This window comes from Cylas formicarius, unplaced genomic scaffold, assembly GCF_029955315.1.
Source record: "Cylas formicarius isolate icCylForm1 unplaced genomic scaffold, icCylForm1.1 PGA_scaffold_1__22_contigs__length_36826433, whole genome shotgun sequence".
In the NCBI taxonomy this organism is placed as follows: Eukaryota; Metazoa; Arthropoda; class Insecta; order Coleoptera; family Brentidae; genus Cylas; species Cylas formicarius.
This window is the reverse complement of record NW_026844264.1, coordinates 23,387,275-23,411,705: the sequence shown is the minus strand read 5'-3', so window position 1 is coordinate 23,411,705 and position 24,431 is coordinate 23,387,275. Positions and strand designations below refer to the sequence as shown.

Sequence of the window (24,431 nt, the reverse complement as noted above, 5' to 3'; positions counted from 1 at the left end):
CGATATACTTAGTATACACAGTATCATATATAAATCCATACTTTATCGCTTTATTAGTATATCAAATGGTCAAATAGATTTGAACAGCATCTCTGTAAGTAAATAAGATTGGATTTTTTAAGAAAAAATACCTTTATTTACGATAGCACTGAGAAGTTTATTGCATATATATGTATGCATGCATGTAGGGGCATGGATATGTACAAGACGGTTTTTTATATAAAAGCAGATAATTAAAGCAATAACGTTAAAATGACAGATATCGCCAGGTAGTCTGCAACTATATACTAATAGTTATTGGTCAGAACTCTCTTGAATGTGAATTATGCTTGGTATAAAGTATGAGTGAAAAAAATGGTAATACTATAAAATTTTATTAAAAAATTTCAAGTACAAAAAATAAACAGGTATAATGTTAAGGCAAGATGATAAATAAATTAAAATTTAATCAATAATTATTTTAAACTTAATAAACATTTTTTGCAAGCAAAACCAAAACTCAAACCTGAGTGACCTCTCCATCCAACTGCAAAATCCACTGGGCGGCCTTAGTAATATCCCATGTAGTACTTTCTAAAGCGTTTAAACACGCACCCAAGTCTGCGTGAACCACATTGTACAATTTTAGAATTTTAATTGCCTTCATCACATCCCAATTGGACTGATCTAGGGCTTCCAGGCATTTCTCCGTCGTCGACTGTAATCACATCTTGTGGGACCTTGGTAGAGTTCTCCAGACCATATACCGTTTTTACAACCTTTTATGGTTTTGCCCTCGGAATAAGTAAGACCCGCCTGTTGCAAAGCGGAAGGGACCATTCTTTTCAGCACATATACCACAAGCCAGGGCCGTATTTAAAATGTTAATCGACAAGAATTGTGCAGTACGGACTGTTGTATTTAAAGAGTCGGGTTTAAAAGTAAGAATGGATTTTTCACTGCATAGAAACTCTACACAAATCCGTCTGCTTCCAACATTTGTATCCACGAAACACCAAAGTACAGTTCTGAAACGTCATTGTGTAATTGCGAATCTATTTATTGAAGGTTACAAAGAGAAACCCAGGCGAGGTAGGCCTGCGGTTAGACCGTCAAAGTTAAATACTGGATTATGTCGTAAAAACGGTATATTGTTTGGATAACTCTACCCAAATTCACCTCTTAACTTACCTCTTTCCCTAAAACCTTCGACATAATTCTAACCTCATCCGAGTCATTTCCCCTGGTTCTAGAACTTGGTTTGGCGTTAGCGAACTTCAATAAATCTTCACAACTGACGTGGTGACTTTGCGGGGGTCCTCCATCGACCACGTCCTGATCCGCTCCTTGGATTTCATCCAAAGCGTTCAAGTTCGACTCGATCTGTTCCTCAAAGTGAATGGATTCTGGATTCTTTTCCGTCAAAACGTCATTGTTTGAGTAAACCGGTTCCGTGGGCATCTGAAACGGATCTAGAATCGTCTTCGGAGGGGGCGACACTGTGTTTACTTTATCCAGAGTTCTTTGCACGCTTGAAGCTGGTATGATTAAAGGATGCTTGCGTGTGTGGCGTGGTTTAGCCGCTAATAAGATCTTGTTGCGATCTCTGGGAGGTAATGGGATTGGGTTATCATCCTTAGATTCACTTTGACTTCTTAAGTGATTCGCCGATCGAGGCATGGTGCTTTGTTTAGGTAGTGTCGAACTGCCTGAAAAAGCTGAACCAACAATAAGAACGATTTTTCAAAAATTTCTAATTTGAAGATACCTGTGCCATCATTTAGATGTTCAGGAATGGAGTTCCTCGAAGAAGCATTTAATCTCGATGGTAATGTGTGTGCTATACTTGCTGATCGCATGCGGACATTTATAACGGGTTGCCCCGATCTCAACATTTTCAGTGGGTTGGTTACCATGAGCTATAAAATAATGATTTGAATACTTTGACAAAATGATGATGAATAGAGTAATTCATAAATTATGTTACACAAATTTCATGAGGCTTATTTCATATTTTTATGTTTTAGAATTATATATCTTTTGCAATTTTAAATTCAGAAAATGTCGAATTAAAATCTACAATAAATAATTTTCAAATTTTTGCGGAACATAACACTAACACAATCTTGTATCCAATTCTACTATTTCATATTATTTATTCCAGATTTGGATAATGCTATATGACAATAATTAATTCTGCTTAGATATTGTTAGGAACATTGTGCAACACTTGGTGGACTTATTCCTCAAAGGGCGACATAATTGACCATAAATAGTTACTTCTTGCATTAAATGACTAATGATCGGATCTGTTAAGGACAGTGATTTAGATCTGTCCATTTTTAACAAATTGTATTAATTCATTTTACAAAATTTTTATTACATTTAAAGCCTTAATATTTTTTAAATTTTTTATTATTTATTTATTAGGTTACTATTTGCATGTTTGTTTTTTTAAATGTTGGTTTTTGGTTAATGTAATTACATAATATGATCACGTTCGGCTTTAATGTTATAAACATATGTGGAGTATCTCCAGTTTCTAGATATTTGTATATTTAATTTTACTGCATGATTGTTTTCGTTGACAGAAACTCACCTGTGTTACTTCCACCGAAGGGCTTTCCACAAGGCCCTCATAAGCCATTTGTTCCTCTTGCGTGATCTTTGACTAAAGGGACAAAGTAAACTTAAAAACTAAAGAAAACGGGAAAACAAAAACGGATTTAAAAAAGACAGAAAAAAACAGGAATTATTTGGTCGAAATGAAAGTAACAAAACAATAGCGCTAGTTTTATTTGTAAAAGGAAGGAATACAAACGTTCGGTAGGCATTCGAGAAATACGTGTAGAAATGTGTATATAAATATATATCACGGTATATATTTGGTTAGATTATAGCGTTAAAAATGGGATTTACGCTTGTTCCGCTTTACAGTTTTGTCCAATGTCATTTTATACATTTAGTTCAAAAGACCTCGTTGGATTTCCTGGACACTACTATAATGCTAATGCTGCCTGCTATGATGCGAATTACTAACCAGTAAAGTGATTTAAAGCAATATTTTGCTTCGTATTGGTATAATAATAATATTCAGTAAATTAGCTCACAAATAAAGTCATATAAGTAAAATATTAATTGTAGTGAAATTCTATAGTATTTTGTGATGTTATTCTTCTCAATGGGTTTGTGGAATGATAAAATAAATAAATCCCTGTTAAGTTGATACATCATTATGGTTTCATCCTTACTCCTTTTTCAAGTTCCATGACAAACAAACTATCATCGTTAATGAGTCAGTAAATAGTTCTCAAGCACAGTTCAGTTTCTTTTCAGTAATTCTATACGCCGACTTGACGATTATGGTAAAAATAACTATAACGAATCATAAACACAATACTAAATAAAGGTTGATAATTTGTGTACTAAGAAAGCAATTTTAATGCACTAATGAAAGTAAAAACTTATGTATTTCTGAGTATACCAAGTAATAAATTTATAAAACGCCATATTTAGGATGTGATCTATTATACCTTTAAATTAGAACAAAAAATGTTCAGATTTACGCAGTTATTTAATTATTTATGACAGCTGTTTAGGCTGATTGATTGAAGATTGATTTTAAAACTGTATACGCCATCGGGAATTTTTTAAAAACCAATAAAACTAAATTGAAAAACTGAAAAATCCGGGTCTACAAGTTGAAATGTGGATCATGGCAAAAGTTCGGACTCTAACTAACTACGTCATTCATCTAAATTCAGAAATGCACAAGTTTGATGATACTTTTGATATTTTATGTAATCAATCAAAAAGCAAAAAAAAAATTATTATGGAGATCAAATATAAAAATTAAATTTATATCCCTACACTATTAATTAAAAATCTATTACTAGTGCACCAACACCAGACAGGCCATAAGATTGTTTTTGGCACTTGTAAACAAATTGCTAATATTTCTGATCTTAGGACCAGGATTATACGAGATAGAAAAGGCGGAGCCGTCTCCCCTCCCGCAGAAGCAGGGTGTTGCCGAAACAGCCGTCATAAATCATTAAATAACTGTGAAAATGTGAACACTTTCATCAAGTAAAAGCCACCTCAGTGCAATGATTATACCTTGGCTCCGTAAACATTAGGGGTATATTTTAGATATAATGTCGTTGCGTCTAACGCAGATTTGCTTTTAAACTTAGACGAAAAGGCCGCTGCTTTGTTTGAGTATGGTGTATTCATAGATATAAGAAAGTGGCCAATTGCTTTTGAATAGGATTATCCAAGGATGGTCATTAACATACAATGCAACAAGATTATTACCTCAAGTTTCGGAATTTAAATCCCGGTAAAATTGTGGTCCGTAATAGAAAATAATTTTATACCTATCTCTGTTTAACATTCTTTGGTTTGGTATACTACTTATTTTAAGTTTATTAGTAATCATTCTTATTTCGTGTGTAATACAGTGTTGAATCGTGTGCGAATTATGCAAAATATGTGCGAGTCTAGTGTATCTCAGGAGACGCTCCCGCAAAAATGCGGAAAACACTATTCTATTGGGACTAAGGAAGTTATAAACAAAGTTTATTTGACTCTCATTGAACGTGGTGCCAGCAAGCAAGCAAGTTGGTTTAAAAACAAACTAGTTCCAAACATGTCCTCAAACTTATAGAAAGTAAAAAGTAAATAGAAGTTTTTAACATCCCTCCACAAAGTTGGACAAATTCTGTTAAACATATAGAAAAAGCAGAACAATCGTATATCCATATTGCAAATAATATAGAACAAATAATAATTAGAAAAGGCGATGATAACGATAGTAATACTGATATATTATGTGAATAATTTTAAGTAATTTAAGTAGGTAATAAAAATAATTTGTAATTTTATTTTAGATTTAAACATAAATACATACATAAATAAATAAATATTATTTAGTATCTTTCCTAACAAAACTCCAAATAATTAAATTCTAAGCAAAGTACGGACCTGTTCGGCCATATTTCATTATTACAGCGTGCCCGGGTCTTTCCTTAATTCATATCAGTTAGTCACTTTCTTATATCCATGAACAAACTTTACCTTAGACGACCAGCACAATACCACGAACGAAGTATCTTTTCTTGGGAGTTCTAAAGGAAATCATGACGTTTTTTAACTATGAAAGCCTTCAATGTTCCGAGAAACGCAAAACTTAGCTCGCCCTAAACTAGTCCTGGCGAAATCCCGGAACAAGCGTAAATCCAAACAGATAAGAAACAAACACTTTATAAACTCGAATCGGTCGAGCTGCTATTTGACAGTTTCTTGCGCGACGCCGACGTGGGACTTAAGCCGCTCAAAACGCTGCTGCTCGGAGGCGGGGATCGACCCGTCAGTTTCAAACTAAACTGCGGTTTTAGAAACGGATTAGTCGACCGTTTAACCATCTCCGAACGAATGCTCGCGTTCGAACCGGACAACCTCGGCGTCCGTTTGCGACGCCACTCCAAATCGACAGAACCGACACTGACGCAGTCACTCGAACTCGAGCTCGACTCGTACGCTTTCGGATTATACGATTGACGTCGGCGATTGCGTTCGCGCACGCTTCGGCTGTGCCGCCTGGGCAGAGCGTCGTGCACGTCGCTGTAACTGAGATTGCGCGGGCGCGGGAAATAGTTTTGCGCGTCGTCCACTGCGTCGCTCTTATAGTAAACGTACGAATGTTCGACGTATCGTGTTTGATTGCCCGGGAACGGTCTGTACGTCGACCTAAAGCTCTGGCTGGTGGCGTTCCGATGAAACCTGCATTCGGACGCGTAGGTTTTTCTGGTCACTCCTTCGGATTTCGGTATCGCGATATTTTTGTAGGGAAGAGGATGGTAATAGTCTTCGTCGTACGACAAATTTCGGAAGCTACGTTCCGCGAGGGATTGCGGTCGGTAAGCGACGTCGTCGTCGTCGTCGAACAGAAGGAGATCGCGACACGAACTGTTCGGGGGTACGCGATGCACGGACGGAAATGGGCGGGTGAGCAGTTCTCGCGATTTGGCGAAGCAAAATTCGGCGGACGCTTTGTCCCACAACGGCAGACGCAGATTCGTGATCGTGTCGTCGAGGGACGAAGCCGAACTCATAAATTTCTGATTGATGGGAGGGAAGCGGGCGAAACAAAACAAAACAGTGGGAAAAGGAGAAGAAAGCAAAAGGGGGAAAAACAGTGTTAGTATGTGTAATATTATATTCGGAGTTTGAATTTAAATAATCTAGTTTTTGTAGTTTTCAATATAAGAAATATTTGAACTCGTCGTTTTGTAAGTGCGGAGTTTAACCAACCAATTGGAGATCCCCACAACTTGTTCTTAGTATACGCACAACTCAACGGTGTAAGAAATGACAAAAAGAAGAAACTTACCTAAGTGATTAATGGGATTATCTCATCAACCCACTTATTTTTTTATAGCTCCAAAACAAAGCATTTGAAGAAATATTTTTTAAGTCCATAAAGGTGGTTTACTACACCGTTAATACAGAAGATAGTACGAATTATAATGGAGAAACTTTAACTTCATATTCGGAAGAAAAATAAGTGAAAATGTTAACTTAGGTGTTGGAATATTGCGAAAAAAATCGTTTTTTGCTTTGAAACTTGATAATTACAATTCAATTAATCAATTAATAAAATAATTATTTTTTGGTTATCATTATATTGAATAGAATTGTTATGGAAATAAAAGCGAATTTAAATAATGCCAATTATCTGAATTATCCTAGGAAGGCCACTGGTTTAACAAAAACAAGTTTATCTATGCTTAAAAGTCAGAAGGCATAATCTAAAAATTTATTTTTGAAATAACAAATAACAATTTTTTTTCGCAATATTTTAACACTTTCTTCAAAACGAAGCATTTTAGGACATATGTTTATGTGAACTTTTTTACTTATTTTTATCTGCTTCGTACCTTGTTAAAAAAATTACTCCATTACAATTGTGAAAATGTGAATACAATCTTTATTTTAGGAGTAGATTTTGGAATAATCTATACATATCCAGATACTACACAGAATTCTAACTTTTGTAAAAATTTACTTATATTTTTGGGAAACAATTTTATGTGTTCCAGCCTGCCTTAACTAGTCCTAACATGTAAAATAAAGAAAGAACAATGAATAGAAATTTAACAATCTCCTATTGCAAAATCAAAAAATCTACAAAAACTTGATCTCTAATTGATCCCCAATATTGCCACGTTAAAAATGAAATAAAAGCGACCTAAAAATATGGAAATGCTCACTTGCAAATTCGAAGTGGAAAGGGCTTCTTCAGAGAAATTTCGTCTTTCTGAATGTTTATCACTCTCGTGGACTGATGGAAATTTGAAGTGGAACTTTTTCTTACCAGGAGAGGCCGGGGTTGGGGGGGCAGTTGCTGACAGGGACCTAATTTTTAAATTTAGTAGTTTTAATCATGTTAGCAATGAATTAAACTTTTATCATTATTGTCTTATTATCCTAATCTAAAAACTTTATGAAAATAGAACTACCTTGTTGTGATCTCAGTGGCCAGAGCTATCGCCGTATCAAGCGTCTTCTTATCGTGCGCGGATATCGGCTTCACCGTTGCTTGTTTCTTTCCCTTGCAGTTCAATTTTTCCCTCAACTCGTTACTCCGATTCGAACCCTCGTGATCCATGGAGTGGTTCTGCGTTCCTAAATTGCTGAACATCATCTCCATTTCGGCCATAAGCGAAGGACCGAGATCCAAATGAGGACTATTATTAGTCTCCTCCTCATCGCTTATCTCATGATACTCATGATCCTGTAAAGGGGCGGGAGCAGGCACATGATCGCTGTCCAAAAGGGGAGCCGCTTCTAGGTCTTTATGGGGCCGGTATGGAGCGACAACTTGGGTAGGAACGCTTCCGTACTAGTAAGTAAAAGAAGTCACAACTTGAAAATACAAGTTTTCGAGATAATTGAAAAAGTTTCTGATTGAAAACGAAATTCAAATTTCATATATTATCCACTTTCTAATGACGAATAATTTCTTTTAACCAAGAAAAAAATCACAAAAAAGTATAATAGCCGGCGGCCATTAACTACTTACGTTTCCTTTAGATCCGCCTAAGAAACTAAGATCGCCAAAGTACGCCCCATCCAGGCCCACGTGTCCAGTATGCTTGAAATCGCCTTGGGGGGCGCTGATCATCTCACTTCTCAGTTTTCTCCGTGCCGACGACCTGGTCGCATCCATACCGGACCTCAGAAACGACGAGCTAGGTAAATCGCTACCGAGGTACGCCACAACATTCGCGGGATCGAAAACGCCAGTTTTTCCGCTGGCCGTTGCGCCTTTCCATAAAGGAGTATGCGTCCTAACAAAAGAAATTAGAGTTTTTTATTTTGTTTATAGAAGAGATGGAGATGACAGTTTTATTTTTGTTATTAGTACATTTTCCTGTCGGTCTCTTCAAGAAATTTACAATTTTTTTTGTTACTATGTTTACTGGTTATTTACTAATAATATACAAAAGCTTAGGCGTCTTCCTCATTCAATTTTCAAATTTACCACACTGGCCAGCAGCTGTATTGCAGAAACAACAAAATCATTATTAAATTAGAACAAAAAATGTTCAGATTTTTATAGATATTTAATAATTTATGACAGCTGTTTCGGCAAAAACCTTAATTAAATACAAAATATAACAGTATTCCCACACCTATATATATAAACAGGTAGTAATAGATGTTTTCTACTCCCGTCTGTAAAATACCTAATTACCCACCGATCTAGAGTGCGGGAAGCGTCACTTTACCACGTCAATTTCGTTTCCCACAAATCCGAGCCATTTCGGACATTTCCAAAATTTTACCGCACGGATTTGGGAGCGATCGGATTTCGGAGATATTTCCACGCTTTGAATTTTGACGTTTGTCAATTCTGACGGTAATGTCAGTGAATGTATTAGTGTTGTTTTGCGAAAATGTACCCAAAAACGAACGGTCTTTGAAAAAGTATGGTATGCAACACGTTCTGTAAACTTTTTAACTCACTCGTTTATTAAAAACTAGCTCCGCTCGTGTCAAATAAACTCGTACGTCAAATGCCGTTTACCGTACTTATTGCATAATATACTATTAATAACCGGTATAGGGTTATAAAGTTTAATTTAACAACGCAGACGCATTTCAATCCAATTGGTCATTCAGTAATAGATTTAAATATCTCATTTAGTTCATCTCCGAAAGCTTCCAATAAATTTGGGTTATTGCGTTTTGATTGATTATGTAATATACAAAATTATCGTCAAACTTGTGCATTTTTGAATTAAAATGAATGGCATAGTTAGAATCGGAACTTTTATTTTTATACGCCCTTTATGTTTGTTAATGCGTTTCTTAAATGTTCTACGTTTGTTCGATATAAACTTTCATACTCTGGATTACTGAATTTTTCGTAATTTAGTTTCATTGTTTTTTAAGAAATGTCCTATGGTGTTTTCAGTTTTAAAAGCAGTCTTAAGACCAAATTTAGATAGACGTTTTGAAATTTTCTTGTTAGGTTCTCCTATGTGGTATTATGACTTGTGTCCACAAGCAAGCAAGCAAGCATAAAAATACATAGTCTAAGTAGTTAGCAAAGACCCAATTGATATATTAGAAACAAATACTCACTTTTTATCCAAAACAGTGATTACATCCCCAACCCTAAAGGACAACATGTGGGGTCCCTCATTAGAGGAAACTTTCGCTTGGACTTGTTCGGGCCGGCACTCCGCCAACACGGGTCCGATATCCGCAAACCTGGGTCGAGTAGGCGGCTCGTGTCTCCAACAATCCATCATTAAATTATAATGGTCGAGGGGGCAGCAGTCAGGCTGTTCCAGCCTCTGAAAATTTGGCTCGTCGATCGCTTCCAAAATTTGTTGGCCCGTTAATGCGGCCCACGGCTGGAAGCCGTACGAAAACATTTCCCATAAGGTAACGCCGAAGGCCCACACGTCGCTAGCTGTAGTAAACCGCAGATAGCTGATGCATTCGGGGGCGCACCACGCGATTGGCAGTTTTAGATTCACGTTGAAATTTGTTTGGTAATAATCTTTCCCCTGACCTAGAGCGCGACTCAAACCGAAATCGGAGATTTTCACTTTGTTTTTTGAGAACACAAGTATATTTCGAGCCGCCAGATCTCTGAAATAGTGAATTATATATGTCAGTAATAAGAACAGAATTCTAGAGCATTGTTCCTACTCTTTAAATGAATAGAAAAAACTGTCTCATATAATATTGAGGAAAATATTGGTTTTGTTTTCTTTTTGTTTACAGCAAATACTCATACCTAACTGCAACAAAATTAGGATTGTTGCTTTCAAAAAACTGACTTCAAATAAAGAAGATATGAAATATAAATTATGAGCAAATAATAATTTGTGTGTATTTATCTGTTTATTAAACAACTCTGTATTCATAAGGTTTTTAAAATAACCCAGTTTTGTTTCACCAATTATGCATGTAAATGCGGTAATATATACATATATCCGAATCATAGTTATTCACAGTGAGTCAAACTGTATCTAAAGAAATTTACAAAATAGTTATAATTGGTGGATTATATTGCCTATGTAGAATAACAATTTATTTTAATATATTATTTAGCACACGAAAGAACGATACAGATGCGCATAAATAAAAAAACAACAAAATTATTAATAAAAAAATTAAATAATATTTTAAAAATCTTATCTCAAAATGAATATTTTATTAACTAAAAAAGGCACACGACGTTATTTTGCGAAGCTACTTTTATTTAAATACAAAAAAATGTTTGTCACCTATTTTGTATAATAAAGAAAACATGTTACCTCAAAGAGATGTCTTCAACTACAGAGCGAAAATTAATTATTTTTCATTACAATAATCAAAAATATCTGCGAGATATTGCTAAAATGGTAAATAGAAATCATGCTACAGTTCAGTGTGCAGTAAATCATAAGAAAAGAAAAATGGATTTTAAATAATAAATAAATGTAACGAATTCGAAAAATTGATTCTTCGAAAATTTTAAAATAGGAAATTCAGAAACTATTCATATATTTTTTTGAAAATCTTTGGATTCATTTGGAAAAATTTTTAACACTCAATATTTGTGATCTAAAGAAAGCTCTAGGGAAGAATACGCTAACATAGACCCCAGTTCCTGTGAAAAATTTGGTAAATCCGTTCTATGAATACTAGAATGCAGCCGGCAATGTATTAAAAAATATATATGATTTATTTTTCTGCACATTTGTATTTATCATTGTTATACCTAACAAAATATTAAAAATATTTTTTGCACCATATACTCAATAAATACCTATAAATATAGCGGTTTTGTTTATTTATTTAACAGTGTATGAGTTTTGCTTTGACTCACTGTATATTACTACTGTGGTATTCATTACATTAACAAGATGCGAATACTTTAATGAGCCCTACTGCACTTGTTCTACACTATATTTTATCTAAACTATCAGTTTTATAATTATTTTGAGATAAAGTGACCCCACACAAGAAAGTGTCAGTCTGATACTTCTATAAAACATGTATGAAAAGTAATTAAATGTTTTGAACTTTTAAATAAACATATGAGACAAGCTAAATAGAACATTTAAGGTAATAGCACAGATCATATCCATTAAGTTTAGAGCTGAATGAAAATTTGCTTACTTACCTGTGGATAAGGCGACTGGCTTCCAAGTATTGCATTCCATCACAGATTTGATAAGCAAAATCACACAAAGTTAACACTGGGAAACTGCTTCTAAGTGAAGGCTCCTTTAGGCATTCCAATAAAGACCTTAAAGGAGCCAACTCAGTTACTAACATAAGGCTTCCTTCAATATTGGGAAGCACGACACCAAAAAATCTGACAATATTTGGGTGATCAATGTTATGCATAATGGATGCTTCTTTCAGAAATTCCACCATATTACTCTGCATGCGATCCCTTGATAAACACTTTATTGCAACTTGAATGCGTTCTCCTTCATTACACCACACTCCCTGCTGGACAACTCCAAATTCCCCCATTCCAAGTTCTTTATTAATTGTTATACTTGCAGCTGGTATGATATGTTTGCTGGATACCTTGGGACTTTTAGACAAGCACACTGATTCTGAGTTCATCAACAAACAAGCATCGCTAGATGTATTTTCTTGTTTGCGATGAGTAAGCAACTTTTTAAATTTCGATAAGTAATTGTGAGGAAAATGTTTGTCATAATATTTTCTCAAGCGTCGCATTTCAGGTTTGGACATACCTATATCCATAAGATCTCCCTCTGTAGTAAACTTCATTTGAGAGGGGTGAGTGATCTTCAAAGTATTTCTAAAAATAAATAGGATATAATTAGCAACACAAAATTCCATCAACAAATATTTAACGCGTACTTAAAACTATTAAGGTAATGTTGAAGTTCTGCTTCTACGAGAAACTCATATAGGCCTGGACCCTTTTTGATGGTTGCATTTAGTCCCTCTAAAAATAAAGTTATCTTGTATATAACCGGAAACAAACGATTAATCAACAATATTATCTATCTATATATCTATCTAAATTTTAATCCATACCCATATCTCTTGAAATCTGATAGCAACTCTAGAACTAGATATCAAATGGATCTACACATTTATCGTGCAATTTTCAACCAAAAGTTCTAGTCAATACCTGGCAAAACATCCATTTTATATTAAACTAATGTTTACATTTACAAAAACAAACAGTTGTGAAGATTTCACAACTGTCCGTGGGGCTATAGTAATTATTTGATGTCAATCTTCGTATTTTATTTGCAAGGCTTCCAGAGAACAAAACTTTTTTCGGAGGGGTGCATTTACCACAGAATAAATACTATTTAACGTTATTAACCAGGGTTAATTTTATTTTATTTTATTCAAATGTAGTAGGACCTGTATTACGGATTCAGTTAAAATCTTGAGTGCTAGTTAAACCATAGTTTTATAACTCAAATCTGTTTCAAATGAAAATGAACATGAACCTAAGATAAAATGAGAAATATCATGACATATGGTTTGCAAAGTCCAGACATACGGAATAAGCTTTTATAACCCTTTAAATTATCATAATAACCAGGCACTAGAAAACTTTTTCAATTTACAATATTACAAATCAGTTCCACCGGTGTGCGTGCGTCAAGAAACCTTAATGATTAAATCTGTAACTAAGGGTGATCCACGTTGATCTACTTCGTGTATTAGTCACTAGGTGGTACCATTGTCTATTTAAACTTAGAAATACATATTTTATCACTTTGGCGCCATAATACGTAAGAGAATCAGGTGTTAATATCTTACTAATCTTTCGCTCGCTGTTGAGTAGCGCACGTTTGTATCGCAAAAATTGGTAAATAGTTTAGTAAATGTAGTAATAAAAAATGAATGAGAACGGTGAAGCGAAAACCGGAAAAGGAATATGTTTATCTAGATTAATTACGATCAATGATCATCTACGGCTTGCTAGATTACAGAAGAAGGAAATTAATTTCAAAATTGTTGTCATAGGCGATGTTGGTGTAGGTAGGTAGTTATTATAAAATAATGTAAAAATGTCAAAATTTTTTTGCTAACATGTGAATCTAATCTAATCTAATATGTTCAAAATCATTTTCAGGTAAATAAATTAATATTTGTATATATATTTAATTCTTTAGGAAAAGTAAGTTCATTTTTCAAATTTTAGGGAAAACTTCGATTATTCAAAGATATACAAGTGGTAAGTTATCAATATTATCTATTAAGTAAAAGTTACTTTTTGAAGTTTGACAATCTCTAATTGGGAAATTGGTTTCATAGCGAATGAATATATATCGAATATATTTAGACCTTCATGGTAATAAATCAGTTGACAAAATATCTTTCCATTGTAAGAAATTAATTTTCTAAGATTTTGTGGTACGTGTGCGTTATGTAAAAACCATTTTCGATATTTTTATTGCTCACTTAGATATCACTAGACCGGGTTAAATTGAAAATTTCGTTTTTTAGGCATTCTTCCCATCATCTCTCATCAACTCATCTACTATTTGCCCGATCGTAAATAAAGAAACAGTTCATGGGGTATTTTCTTACGTATTAAACGCAGTCAGATTTTCTCCATGGGCCGACTCGTTTTAGTTAAAAAAATAAACATATTATGACCATGTTTTGATTAATTGGAAGTTCGATTCCACTTTTACAAGTGTTTAAAAGATGTCAGAGGGATGGCACTACATTTCAATCAATCTTTTGAAACTATAAAAACTATGAGTTTAGTTGGGCTAGTTTGCATAAATTGGCTACATAATATCTATACACTACACGTTTTCTTTTTCAAATATATTTTAGCACAGTTTTCATCAACTCACAAAGCCACATTAGGAGCGGATTTTGCCGTAAAGACCCTCGAATGGGATGAAGTCACCAGGGTAAATCTCCATTTGTGGGACGTATGCGGACAGGCAAGATTTGGTTCTTTGACGAGTGTATTTTACAGACACACGTACGTATGGCGGATGCTTCAAAATTAGTGTTCATTCTCGTTCTGCAATAGAGATAAATGTTCTTATAAAGTAGACTCCACCACAACTTTTTTGTCTACTGAAACAATTAAGTGCTATTTGACTCCAGACCTACCAACTATATTTGCATCACATTGAACTCCACATAGATATTAGAAACAATTCCTAATAAATTAGTACGTCAAAAAAAATTTATGGTCAAAATTATTAAAAATTGAGGAACATTTTTACCCAAGCCCTTCTATTACCATAGATGATCTAATAAGTAAAAAGTAAAAAGTTTAGCAACTGTCTTTACAGGTTTACACAAAACCTTTTTTAGGTTAGAACCTGGAAAATTTGAGGAGTCATAGCCCTTAGTTTATATCTACCTATACCTACCTGCAGCTGGCGTGCACTCTAGCAATTGTACCGCCTCAGTACATATACAAAAAATTGCAAAAATCTAATTTTTTCCATATCCGCTTAAAGCTTATAATAAACTATATAGGCTTAATTTAAATTAATTTGAATTAAAGTAGAATACTAAAAATATCGTTAGTTCTTATTTTGATAAAAATATCCGTGTGACAGGAAACATACCCATAAATGTTGTCTTGTTTCAGTGCAGCGGCGGTGCTAGTTTTTGATCTTACGCGGCCAGAAACATACAACAATATCGTTAAGGTAAACTTATTAATAAATATAATATACCTAGTACCTAATGTAATTCCTTTATAATTGTTATTAATAGCAATAAGCGGACGCTACGAAAATGAACACACGATTATTTTTTACTTTTACATGTCGAAGTGTTGGTTAGTGACGGAAAACCAGACTCCAGTATAAAACATTAAACAACATTGTCAACACCACAAAGAAATTTCCTTCTGATATTTGAATAAAGATTGCGAAATTAACTTCATAACATTTTCCATACCACATCGCGTTATTAACACGATGAAATAAATTTAATGAGTTCATCACAAGTTGCTAAATTAATTTTGAAGGTAATATTTTTGAGAGTTCGGATGCCTGGCGAATTTTTTAGAGATCGCACAAGTGATTTTTATCTCTATTTATAAATTACAAATTAATATTTATTTTTTTGACAATGTACCAATATTTAGCTTGGTTTTAATTTTTTATAGGTTTCGAATGTATTTTTGATGACATTATAGCAAAATTCGAAGTTATATTTAACCTCCTAGTTTGGTTTTCAATTAAAAAAATAACTACATATGTTGCAGTGGTTAAAAGATCTACGACAAAAAGTGCAATTACCGGGCGGACTACGAATTCCCATAGTGTTATTTGCAAATAAAGGAGATATAAGCACAGAAACCCTTCCACCTCAAATCGACGATTTCTGCAAGGAAAATGATATTCTCTATTGGTTTATAACGTCAGCCAAAAGCAATATTCAAATAGGTGAGATTACATTTACGATAGCAATCTTAAGCCACTTAAGTTTATTACAAAATGCTTTACCATGAAAATGAGACAGCATTTTGGGAGTAAAACGATTTCCTGTTCTAATTAACTTAAGTAGGTGAGGGATTGTAAATTTATCCATTAAGTTAATCTGACTACAAGTTTATTCCTATATACAATGAGCAGAAAATTTCACAATAGTCCGGAGACAAAATCTTAACAATGGAAATATTTAGTATTCGTACCTTCCCTCTTCCCTCTTTAGGGGTGTATATAGGGGTGTCACCCAAGCCAAAGGAAATAGAAAAGGAAACAGCTATTTCTTAGTTATAATTACTAATTGGTAATAATTAGTTAGTTTTGTTCCTTTTTTCGATGATGATTGTTAACTATTAAAATAAATGTAAATCATTTCGCTGTCTTAAGAAAATTTCTCTGTTATAAGAATATATAGTTGACTTTTAACTGACTTCGTCAATATCTATTTTAATTTTACCTGTCCATTATTTGAGTAATGATGACCAGCTATTTTATAGATGAAGCGATGATAAAACTGGCAAATGCGGCTATGAGAAATCACGAAAATTTACAAGTTCCATTACTCACCGATGATGTTATCAAATTATCAGAGGAAACTGTAGACAGTCAAACTCAGAGGAATTGGAAACCATGTGCTTTCGTCTAGGTTATCTTACCACTTGTTCCGGGTGTGACTTATGAAATAATCCAAGAGAATTTTTTGCTCTCACGTATTGTATTTAAATGTATGGTTTTTGAAAATAAAGCATTATTGGGTGTTATGTTATTACAAACAAAGATTGCTTACCATTATTCTTTTACTAATTAGTTGCGATACACCATTGCAAAAATAGTGAACAAAATATCAAATATTATGATTACATCTAATTATTCTCTATTGATGTAAATCCGAGACATAAAACTTGATGCTTGCCAAGGTCTCAAGAAAGAGCAAAATAGCGCTCAGGAGTGGAATTAAATCTTGATTAGTGAGTTTTTTTTATTAGCCTTTTTATGCCGTTGACGCCAAACGGCAACTGAACTAACCAACGTTATACGCTTGTCCTTGTGTATTCCGCATGTTCTACATAAACTAGCACTCCTAACTCGTGCGGAAAGTATATTTTCCCCAGTTAATTGCTGCAAGTAGTTTGACCAACTGCAATTGTGGGCGGACAGATCTCACTTTAGGAAATATAGTTGCTATGGTAAAAACTGGTTGCCACGCTCTGTTTAGTCGATAAAAAATTCGACAGTTGCCCGAGCAACAACATGGACAGCAATTCCAAACCACCCAAACATACTCAAAGTTTGATTGAAAAATACCAAATACCGATAAATCATTTCGATTTCAACTACGTAAACGAAACTACAAACGCGAACGAATTGGAGAAAATAATTCAAGTGCTTTTATCTGGCGAGGAGGGTCATTACCCCGAATTACTAAAAGCCAGTGAGGACCGACTACGTGAAATCAAGCCAACGAGTAAGCATTTAAGAGTAAGTTCATCTCTACTACAAAAAGGCGATTTAAAAAACAACGAACTTGACGTTATAACAACCGATTTGCAAAACTGGCTATCGACAGTGTCAGACGCCAATCAGGAATTGACGCAAATGACAGGCAGTGCAACTCGTTGCTGTGTCGAAGTTCGAAAGAACAACGTCGAAACACAACCTTTGAAGCTAACTAAGAAAATTGAGAAAACAATCCAAGCCACTGACTATAGAGCATGGGACAGATACGACCCGGATACAGAAATTAGCAAAATGGATTTGGAAGAAGAACGTATCAAGTCTGCGTTCAAATCTCAAAAGTCGAAAATCGTGCCTCAGGTTACTTTCAATGAATTTCAAACCGACGCTGAAGCTAGATTCGTGACAAATCGCGAAATGGATAAAGGTAGGGAGTACTTTAAATCCGGAGACTACGAAGAAGCATTGCAGTGCTTCACCAACAGTGTTTCGGGTAGCCCCACCATAATAAATTTGAATAACCGGGCGTTGACTTACTTAAAGCTGAAAAGATTTCCGGAAGCTTACGATGACTGTAAAAAAGTACTCGCCATCGATTCCAAAAATCTTAAAGCGTTATTGCAAATGTCCCAAGCTCTGGAGGGGATGGCCCAATACGAGGAAGCATTCGATTGCATTGGCGTGGTAATCGAACGGGATCCCAATAACGTCGAGGCACAGGATCTAGCGAATAGAGTCAGGAAGTTTTGCAGAAATATTTTAAGGAATACTAGGATGAAAATTGTCGAAATAGAATGAGTACCTAAATTTGTTGAAATATTTTATCTAGATATTATTGACATGACAATGTAACCCTAAATTAAACTAATTTATTATTGTTTTTTTTTAACCCAAAAATATTGTAGAAGTGATATGCGATGCAATCCATGCAGTCTTCTAAACTTCTAATCCTAATCCTAAGGAACAATTCCTGAACCTACTGAATTGATAGGGATATCAGGTAGGCCAGGCATCATCTGAAATCATGGTTTGTAAATTACGAACGGTGATCTAGAGATATGGTACAAAAACATGTTAATATTGCACAAAATCTCGCAAAGTGTTAGTGCTCGTTCATTGTGACGGTGCCCATCCATCACAATACAGTTATACCCCAAGTATCCCATATATTCATCTCGGGACAGGGAAGTGGACATGCTTTTCAGTTTTGAATGCAGTATTCTTCTTGTTAGCTTATCTCAAAGGCAAGGTTCTACTGATAGCAGCGTGACAAAGCTCACCAGTGTTATTTATACCTGTTTCCTTGTTGGATTAACTGCGGTATTAATATATATAGTTAATTTCTTTGCTTGCTGTGTACTACAAATTCGCGATGTTTATATTCAAGTCTGTACTTTTTCCAACACTGTCTATTTTATTCAGCATCATTTGTAGATCTTCGCTGTTATGAGCAATTATGACAGTCTCATCGGCATAGCGCAGGTTATTAATTGGAATGACATTTACTTTAATTCCATAATCAATTTCGTCCACAGCATCGGTTAATATGCTTTCCTTGGGGAATGCCCTTGAGTATTTCAAAGTCCTCTGTAGCAGCCTCCCCCTTTAGTCTGATTAGAGCTGTTTGATTCCAATACAGATTTTGGATTATCTGAATATCTTTATCATCAATTACGGAGCAATTTCTGGAGTACATCATGTCTGACATTCTCGAATGCCTTTTTATAATCGACAGATAGTAGATGCACATCTTTACCTTACAGAATACTGCCTCTCTTGTACCAAAGCCATTTTGAAACCCGAACTGCGTTTCCTCACTCAAATCTTCCAACTTTTTGAATATTCTGGTATGGAGGATTCGAAGCAGCAGTTTCAGAAGATGACTCATGAACACAGTATTAAAATGATCAAATGTTTCCATAACTTCATCGATCAAATTTAATAGCAGTAAAAAAAAAGTTTGAAATTGAAAGCGAAGAGAAACAGTTGCACTAGGTAGAATCTACTCAGTGAAATAGTAACGTTTATAACAAAAAAAAGGAACCCAATGTACTTTACTTCGATAAACACATAAATTTTGTTGCAATCCAAATACCGACTGAGGCAATATAAGCACAAAAGTAATAAACGAGGTGATAAAATTGAGCCAAAACCTACGTGCAACACTTGATATATCTTATTTATACACCCGTTGGGTTTAGTGAAGTCAGGTAAGAACGCAAGGACCGACAGCAGCAGGCAAGGTGGAGAGAAAGAAGCCTGTTGCAGCTTGCCACCCACCAAAACACCATCCCTCATCTCTGCAGAACGAAAACAAGTCTCCGCTCGGTGGTTGAGGCTGACAAAAGGTCGGAGCAGATGTTCTTTATTTTTTTTAACGGGATGCCTTTGTGTGTGGGACACAACGTGTATATGTTTTAGATGTTGCGACGGCCCCGTATTAAATGTTGTTTAAACCAATCTGTTTGCCCGAAAATTTGCCACTTGGAAAAATCGAGTAAGTTATATGTTAATAACAAGTCGAATCAAAGCTCCTCCAATAAACAATATGTTAAACTTTCACTCAGTTGCGTTTTGCTTTTACTAAATATTTAAGTTTGTATTAAAATATCAATTGAATAGCCTACAGTTTAAATATTCCAAGCGGTAACTTATTACAGGTGTTTATTATTAATTATTTTCGCAATACCATTAAATTTACACAATTGACAATAACTCAAACCAAAACCGGACTATTTGCAGGGCACGATGACCTGACCAGTATTTTTTCAAAATATTAGATTTGCTGAAAGCCTTTGTGTTTTTGTGTAGAGAAATATAACTAATAAAACCTAGTGCCAGGTTATGTTAAAAGGAAGTAAAAGAGTATTCTGTGTCGAGTTTTCACATATATTTATTGTATACATTGTATAATATTTATATATAAAAATTTATATTGGATTATAAACATTTTTTTACCAAATCCAAAATCTTTATTTTTAAAGCTTATGCCACTATAATAGAACAAAACCAATTTTTTAATAGGGCCCATAATATTTTACATAAAATAGTTACATAAAAATGTTTGCCCTGAGATCTTTCTTTGCTATTTAAAATCAAACTGACTAGGAATTTACCTAATCTTACCTTGCTTACTGGTATTTTTGATGTTGCGTTACTGACTGATTAGTTTCGTCTCTTATTTTTCAACCCCGGAGCATCGAATTATGACCCGACATGCCGACGCGACATGAAATGTCGGCATATTAGGTTCTAAATTGATTTTCGTGTGAAAATATTGTTGATCGCTTTCTGAACATATAGCAATGATAACCACAAATTACATTTTGTGGACGTTTTCTCGACATTCAGATTTTGTTGACTAAACCAAAGTTCAGACGGCTTATTCCGGTGCAATTTGTTTGTTACTATTCAGATTTTGACGAAATTATTTACATGCAAACAAGTAACAAACAAATAAGTTGTTTGCCAAATATTTTCCGTTTACTTAAGCTTTATTTTTCACTAATAAAGCCTGATATTGCAAAAGATTATGAAATAAATGAATTGAACATCGTATGGCATAGGATTATATATTATCTACTTATACCACATTTTTTATTGTTTCAGTACTATATATTTTAAGTTCTAATTATTTAGTCAATGTTTTTTAAATTGTTAAAAGTTCAAGGTTATCAATGTTAACATATTAATCATGATAAGTTTTTAGTGGATTTGGATTGAATAGATTGGCAACGTCTTTTAATATGACTAACAATTATAATTCGAAAATTATTTCCGGAACTTTGAAATCATTATTGACATAATTTTCTTTAAGGTAATAAGGAAAATATAAATTACAAAAAAAGATTACATCTAGTTAAAAATAATAAAAAGATATATCTTATTATTGATTGGTATTATTAGTTTTGGTTAGTTTGTTATTTCTAGCAGTTACTCTGGAGAATAAGATCGCAAACTACAAAAAAATTAAATTGTAAATTGATTTTTCTTGCAACTTTTCTGCAGCGTTATTTGATAATAATACGAGCTATTTCTTTTCAACCATAGAACTGTGATCAACAGATCCTGGTGATACGATTATGCTGGTACCCCCATAGTGACATTGATTTTACCGACGAACTTACAAGTCTATCAAGGTTGTAGACGAGGTCAATCTCTGAAGCATAATAAACCAGCAAACGTCTACCAGAGCCAGAGCGAATTTTTTATTTTGCAATTTTAACTATATGTACGGAGTCTCCCATTTTCAACACTTTTATGACCTTTAAAGGTAGAACAATGCAGTTCTCGCTATAATTGTGGTACCCTTGTGTAACGAAGAATAGCACAAACGGAAATTTCCTAGTTCTTTTCGTTTTCGAGCACCTTCTAGCCTGAGGAATTTACATTTTTCTATCTTTAATGGCATATAATCAAACAGGTTTGATAAATACTGTTTCAGTTAAGAGCTGAACGAGTGCTTAATCAAAGAGTGAGTAAAGGAGATTATGAACCTGTTGGCATACCATACGTTTTCTAAAACTTTTAGCTTTTAGGTACATTTTTGCAAAACAACGTGTATGATGTGACTGCCAGAATCAACAAACGTTAGCTAAAGTGGCTAAAATCTATCAAAAACACCAACCAAAACCGTAATTAAAGTATCGGAAATTTTTGAAGTGGCTCGCTTCCATGGGTAACAAAGCTACCGTCTTAAAGTGACACTTTTCGCACGTATGAAAGTGGATCTCCTAGTATAACAAGTGATTTGAAAAACTGTCCGGCATTCATTAACGAGAATTAAAGAAGTATTTTGCAGTTTAATAAAAAAATGCTGTTTGGGTTAAACCACTGCGTCTAGCGATATTCACAATCGAAATTAATTGAATCGTTAAAATGTGCATAGTGCAACTGACGAATGACAAATGCATCTTACTATATTCAATACTTACTTAGCAATAGTCACTCCATCTTAATTGTGCAAAACACTCTACCAAGTAACTTGTGGCATAGAATAGTTAAGGTCTATATAGTGTGTACGTGTACCTAATGTTTGCGGATCACGGTAAGATCAAAATTTTAGATAGCCGTAAAAAAAATGACATGGCAATTATTTTGGAAAAAATTTTAATTGCACAAAATTACACCACATTGCCAAACATTTCAATGCAATGCAAAACATTGCATATTGCCAAAAATTAGAATATATTTAAAAAATAAAAACACGGATGCATCACATTGGTCACATAGTACTGTCAAATTGGTAGCTGAAGCGTAACTACATCTATTGACATCTTAAAGAGACAGAACGAGAGGGATGTAAAATTTTATCTGCCTTTTGTGCGCCAAGCATAGTTGAGCTTAATTTTTATAATGGTTGTCAGATAATAATTTGGCAAAGGGTGGTTTTCCCAATTAAAAGAATTTATTATATAGTTATTTTTTAACATCATTGTCAGCTCTTTCCTAGTGTACGGCGCTCTGCGAATTCCTTTCTTCATTTAAATTGCCTTATTATCTATGCGCCAGGAGCATCGAGAAAAGATTGTGTGGGAATATTCAACATGGATGCTCTTCGCGTAACTACTTTAGTGAACGTAACAGAAAAAAAATATCTGCAAATAATTTATGCATTTATAGCAGTCATTCTGCATTAAAAAAAAAGAAATATACGCCTTAATGTTCGAAAATATTTTTCGCTTTTATCAAAAAACTAAATTATCGTCAGAAAATCACAAATTGAAATATTTGCATAATGTATAACCACATAATTTTGGACACAGTTATACTACAATGAAAAGAAAAATTCTATGTTTGAATATTCACCAGATGATGAGTGGTTCTTAACGGGGAATAAGGGGTGCATATTGTTTCGTCTTTAGCTCGTATACCATCAGTCATCATTATTTTCGTTATATCATTTATTACAATTTTGTTTTGACCCTTATTTCTTCACTAACAATTAGGCGGATATTTGTGATCTTTAGTGCTGGATATTATTGGTTAACACACACTCTTGTTACAGTGATTTTGGGAATTCGCAAATTGCCGTTAAATGTAGTTTTATCTTGATAAAATGATAATAATATTGCACAACTAACATTTTTATATTTTATAAATTACCACACGACAACTACAATTTATAGACGCGTTCTTTGGCGTGTTATACTGTAGTTCGATCATAAATCGAAATTAATTTGTAACTTAGTAACGCAAAACCGTACCGATGCGTGTTCATAGGTCAATATTAAATTACTCTCATTGGGGAAAACCCATCCGTCAATATACGACTCCACTTGTCTTGGAGGGTGGGTGTTTCATTAAATTGTTATTGGCAGGAGTCATTCATTCCAAACAAGCCGCATACTTTCCCCGCAATTTTCTTCTCATTACTTCGCCAAATAAAAGCTAAGCGTCGCGTCGCCAGTCGTCGCTGTCTCGATGTAGTCGTTCGTCTCAGCATGGATCGTCCGAAAACACAGTTGCCAGATCATTCACGTCCTCTTTAAAGTTATTGGCCGAAAAGGACAAATAAGTTAAATAAACATTTCTCTTGAGTTGTCCTGTGGTGGTTTCGTGTTTATCTCATTTTCTATCGATAATCTGCATTAGGTACTAGTTTATTTTAGGTTTTCAATGAAGTATTATCAATAGGAAGTATTATTTTTCGCAAATTTAGTGCGATTTCCAAAGACGTAAGAAAAAGTCGAATTTTTTGCCTTCGAAAAAAAAATTTTCATGTATCAACATTCCAATGAATAAAACATTTACAACATACATACATACATACAACAGGACAATCGTTTTATCTGTTGTGGTTCGTATGCCTACATATTGCTTTTAAAGTTTTAATAGATTATTATTATGAAACAAGTTTTATAAACGATCCTTTAGTCATAAGTTGGCGAATATACTTTTTCTACCTTAATTACTTTTTTAGCACATTTATAAAAACGAAAATTTAGCACGAGCATCACACACTTACTATAAGATATTTAAAATAAAATTTCGCTTGTAATTAAAAAT

At 34.1% G+C, this 24,431-nt stretch overlaps 3 protein-coding genes across 6 annotated transcripts; 2 read left to right on the top strand and 1 right to left on the bottom strand.

Moving 5' to 3' along the window:
• Nucleotides 1-410: 410 nt before the first annotated feature.
• On the bottom strand, nt 411-12,784 carry LOC132696678 (activated Cdc42 kinase-like). Of its 4 annotated transcripts, none has more exons than XM_060661653.1 (11): nt 12,571-12,784; nt 12,391-12,478; nt 11,672-12,328; nt 9,634-10,149; nt 8,066-8,333; nt 7,503-7,885; nt 7,254-7,398; nt 2,579-2,650; nt 1,748-1,898; nt 1,171-1,697; nt 411-697 (listed from the first exon to the last, which is right to left on the bottom strand). In XM_060661653.1, exons 1-11 carry the CDS (start codon nt 12,572-12,574, stop codon nt 500-502), a joined length of 3,009 nt encoding a protein of 1,002 aa, XP_060517636.1. In that variant the 5' UTR covers nt 12,575-12,784; the 3' UTR covers nt 411-499. The 4 variants fall into 4 exon arrangements, with proteins under 4 accessions (XP_060517636.1, XP_060517638.1, XP_060517639.1 ...); XM_060661655.1 differs by having other exon boundaries at nt 555-1,007; XM_060661656.1 differs by having other exon boundaries at nt 555-709.
• Nucleotides 12,785-13,221: 437 nt separating this feature from the next.
• LOC132696943 (ras-related protein Rab-38-like) lies at nt 13,222-16,874 on the top strand. Its single transcript, XM_060662101.1, has 6 exons — nt 13,222-13,536; nt 13,700-13,732; nt 14,344-14,497; nt 15,122-15,182; nt 15,746-15,926; nt 16,466-16,874. The coding sequence occupies exons 1-6, from the start codon at nt 13,395-13,397 to the stop codon at nt 16,612-16,614; spliced, it is 720 nt and encodes a 239-aa protein (XP_060518084.1). The 5' UTR covers nt 13,222-13,394; the 3' UTR covers nt 16,615-16,874.
• A 345-nt stretch (nt 16,875-17,219) lies between these two features.
• LOC132697122 (sperm-associated antigen 1) lies at nt 17,220-18,271 on the top strand. The gene has a single exon (XM_060662414.1). It carries the CDS (start codon nt 17,220-17,222, stop codon nt 18,219-18,221), a length of 1,002 nt encoding a protein of 333 aa, XP_060518397.1. The 3' UTR covers nt 18,222-18,271.
• The last annotated feature ends 6,160 nt before the right edge of the window (nt 18,272-24,431 follow it).